Below are 4,479 nucleotides of genomic sequence, written 5' to 3' on the forward strand. Positions count from 1 at the left end.
CTATATATATATATATATATATATATATATATATATATATATATGTGGTGTTGACAGCAGGTTGTTGAAGATAAAAATGAATATAATTAATATTGTCATTATTTAAAATGCAGTAAATGGTTAATTTCTTTGTCCTACATGGACCTGTTGTTATAAAAGCTGCAGTGTTATTAGATTTTTATATATTTTTAAAATTTTGAACCAAATCTCAAAATTGTCCTATGGTGTGACTGTCTCAAGCGTGGTTCAATAAATTACAACTTTTATAAATTAAAAAGAAAATGTTAATAAATACCTCCGCCATACTTGTACAAGTGTCTATTTTAGTAAATGGCAATCATTTTTTTCATCCATATATTTCTGAAAAAATTATTTAGTTTTGTTTAAAAAACATGTTGATATTGTTTCTATCAAAATTAATCTTTCTTTCTCCTTTGACATGTTCAAAATTGAATAGAAATACTTTAATAACTACCATTTCTGCTCTTTTGTGTGACGTAATGTCCTATGGTGTGACACACATAATAGAACCACATATTTGTTTTTATAACAAAATATCTTAATAAAACAGTAGGGGAGATATAAGTATCACTCAACTTAAAATGGTATAATTTTCAGCAATTTTGAATGGATGACAGCAAAGTTTGTCTTGAAATTGTCCAACAAGTCAAGGGGAAAAAATTATGTTAATTATAATTTCATATTAAATAAATAACACTATATGAAAATAAGTGTCTCACAATGAAGATAATTCTCTCTCATGCTTTTTATGTATTATTAAGAGTTTTTTTTCTTAATTTTTGCTATGTCACACCATAGGACAAATTTATGGTACAGTTCAGTAAAAATAAAAACAATGAAAGAATTGGCGAAGTTAGTGACGCTTTATATTTTCTCAAAGATCAGACTTTACACTACATAAACATGCATTTCTTCTTCAAAAATGGTCTTTTACAAAATAAGCATTTTTTACTGCCTATTTGCAACTACCCATATATATATATAATAAAACCAGGAAAAAGTTATTTCATTTTTGAAGTCACATCCTCACGTGTAAAAATAACATTTATAAAATAGAGAGTTCCGGTGCTTGATTCTGATTGGCTGAGCCACGTTCGAAGCTGTTGTAAATTACTACAAAGTAACATACACCTTTGTTTACATTTGTGTGTTGCTCGGCAACCACTTTGTAGCAACCACAACTGTTTCTGAGGAGCTACATTGTTTGGTGGAAGAATACTGTTTTTATTAATATCATTACACTTTATTTGCTCTGTTTTATTTTGTGAAACCTTACTACGTATATGGAATAACCGTTTTATAAACGCAATAAGCCCCATGAAGCCGTGGTTTACAGTGAATTTATAACAGCCTAAGAACGCCCCTTAGCTGTTATAAATTCACTGTAAACCATGGCTTCACAGGGCTTATTGCTTTATTTTACCGTTTTCCACCATGTTGCTGAAGGTTCTGGCTAGCTCCATCAGGAGGGCCGTTCCCACTCCAGACTTCACGGCTCCGGGGCCCCACGAGTCCCTCTGGGCCCCGATGATGATATAGTGATCTGAGAGAAACACAAACCGCCGGTTAATACTCATCTGCTGATCTACCGCTCTCTTAATCTCATACGGTGCACCAGCGGTCTGACCGGGTTCGATTTTGCCCTCGATGGAGGCGAAGATGTTATTGAGCAGCACCGGCTTCATGGTGTTATAGACGGCCATCTTCACCTTGCGCTCGCCGGGCCCCGTGAAGCCCGGCCCCAAAACGCACTGAACGTATGGTAAACGGCCCTGCCAACCTCGCGGACAACCAGCGCCAGACAACTGACTGAAAACACACACAAACACATCAAACTCATGATTGAGATGCTGCGATTCAGGAATGAAAGGGGCGGGGCTGACCTCAGCAGTTTGGAAGCGACGTTGGCGCTGATTGGCTGAGCCAGGATGATTGGCAGGCCTGAGGACTGGGTGGAAGGGAACTGGGTGTGGTTAAAGGAGGGAAACCCAGGTGTGAACGGGTCACCGGAGCCCAGATGCACCTGCCGTGATGGGAAATGACTGTAAACTGTGTCTAGACACATCTGAACACATAATAGGGAATAAGCATCATCAACTTTAGTGGAGGTTTGATGATACTGTGCTGGAATTCTCACTTGGAGAGGTTTGACTTTATAGGTTCTGGACTTTATAATTAAGAAACATTATAAAAAGTAATGGATTTCTGAATTGAAATGCTCAAAAATGATTTCATCATTAAGAAAAGAGACAAAAACGTTTATTTGGAAGATATTTTAATCTACCCTTTAACATTAGAAGGATTTTGAAAAACATTTTCTTTCTTAAAATAGCAGTACAAAAAAATTACTACATGAAGTGATTTTTATGATGATTTTATGATGTTTAAATGTTTCAAAAACTTTTTATAGATCTATTAGAATGGAGTAAATAACGTATTTTAAAAATAAGATTTGTACATTTTTTCATGAAACTGTTAACGGTTTAAAATATTTGAATAAATTAGTTAAGGAAAGAGTACCTTGTTTAAAAATAAGCAGGTTTACATTTTTGTGAGGGTCTTGGTAGCCCGTAGTAAACTTGTGACTGTTATTGAGTCCGGGATGTGAATCCATCACTTATCTCGATGCGTCTCGGTGTACGACAAAGAAAATAAGACAGAAATATACTGTACAGCATTTAACGGCAGCGGTGATGAACGGCGATCAAAGCGCCGCTGTCACGAGCGAAGGTAGTCGCTTCCGCGAATCATGTCAGTTATTTTCTCTCATCTCGGTTGTTTTGTCATAAGATATACGCCATTAATTGATACCATAAACATATTTCCAAGATTATAAAATCTGTTTATTTCCTTAATCGACAAAAGCAACTTATGTCAGGGAGAGAGTTTGGTAGTCAGTAAAGAAGGATAAGGAATATTAACATTATTGCAGTTTAATTACAATGGCGAATCCATCACGGCGTAGATAGAGGTTTTAATCGCAGATTATAATTCTAATCCTCGATTTGTTAATCTGTGTTTAAAATTAAGTGGTGCAACACAACTCGATTAAAAATAAAACCCAGATCAACAAATCCTTGATTAGCTCTAAGCTTTGCTTAATTTAAACCTTGTTGGTGCAACCCACCCTTAGTGTTTGATAACTTTATTCAATTTCTGTATATTTCCTATACTTGCTGAAGGGCACAGGTAGCTAAATATGACATTTATTATAATGGGTTTATGTGAAGATTGTTTTAAGTTAAATTAAATTAGAAGTTATTATGTTTTAAAGTCTAATAAATGTTAAAATTGAAAGCTCTTAATTATACTGTAATGCTGAATGGCTAGTCAATGGTTAAATATTAGGGGAAAAAAAGAACAATTTCCTAGAGACATCAGTAGTATTGGTATCAGTGATATTCGCCTATATTAAAAATATACTGTCTTTATGTTGTTTCTACATTAATTTGAAGATTGAATGTGAAATAATTGCAATATAAATGCATATTTAAAAACTTCAAATATAAAACTTTAGGTGGTATTAATCGCGAAAAAAATGTAGTTAATTTTTTTTTAATTGATTGACAGCACTAGTTAAAACACACTACTGATGCGCTGCGCTGGTTTATGCGCGGTCGCCATGGTTACCGTGGCCGTTCCCGTGGCGCTGTAGGCGCAGTATCCCTCGCTGTCCAGCGGAATCTCCTCGAGCTCCGCCCCCTCGGAATCCACCAACCAGAGCGTGTTCCGCTGCGTCCTGTGGGAGCAGGGCAGGCTTGTGATTGGCTGAAGCGGCGCTGGCTCGGCGAATGGCAGACGGACGCTCACCTGGAGGGAAACTGCAGCGTGGCGTAGTGCGAGTCGGTCCAGCTGTGATCCATGCGCAGGTTCTGCAGGTTCTGCAGGATTTCTCTGGCTACCGCGTTTCCTTCTGAGGACCCCGGAGGATGAGACGCCCGACTCACCTGCCTGAGCGAAAACACCACATCAACACCAACAGGACCCCCACCACAGGTCAAAGGTCACACCCACGTTCTTACCAGAGTCATTTTGGTTAATGGTCAAATAAAATATTTTATCTTGGGGGTTTTTATTTTGATTCCATTTTTAAATTATTTTAATTTTATAATTGCATTATTTAATGAATTATTAGTAAGAGTTTACAATCATTTTATTTTTACAATTTAGCTATTTAGTGTTTTATTTTAAAATAATTAATTTTATATTTTTATTAGTGCTGGGCAATGATTAAATCGCATCCAAAATAAAAGTTTTTATATAAGTTGTTTATATAATATATGTGTGTGTACCGTTTATTTATTATGTATATATAAAGACGCACATACAGTATATATTTTAGAAATGTTTACATGTATATATTTACATTCATATAATTTATATTATGTATAAATATATTTAATATATAAACATAACATATTTTTCTTAAATATATATACATGCATGTTTTTGTATTTA

At 35.3% G+C, this 4,479-nt stretch overlaps 1 protein-coding gene across 1 annotated transcript in view; it reads right to left on the reverse strand.

The window, feature by feature from the left end:
- The window catches only part of tfr2 (transferrin receptor 2), a 15,834-nt gene that overhangs the window by 9,198 nt on the left and 2,157 nt on the right, over positions 1-4,479 (reverse strand). The window contains exons 2-6 of the mRNA XM_016466652.1: positions 3,832-3,972; positions 3,652-3,760; positions 1,905-2,044; positions 1,649-1,830; positions 1,445-1,564 (exon numbers count right to left, since the gene is read on the reverse strand). Of these exons, the coding sequence (XP_016322138.1) occupies positions 1,445-1,564; positions 1,649-1,830; positions 1,905-2,044; positions 3,652-3,760; positions 3,832-3,972 (692 nt within the window). The remainder of the gene's footprint in view (positions 1-1,444; positions 1,565-1,648; positions 1,831-1,904; positions 2,045-3,651; positions 3,761-3,831; positions 3,973-4,479) is intronic.

Source organism: Sinocyclocheilus anshuiensis, unplaced genomic scaffold (assembly GCF_001515605.1).
Source record: "Sinocyclocheilus anshuiensis isolate Anshui unplaced genomic scaffold, SAMN03320099.WGS_v1.1 scaffold444, whole genome shotgun sequence".
Classification (NCBI taxonomy): Eukaryota; Metazoa; Chordata; class Actinopteri; order Cypriniformes; family Cyprinidae; genus Sinocyclocheilus; species Sinocyclocheilus anshuiensis.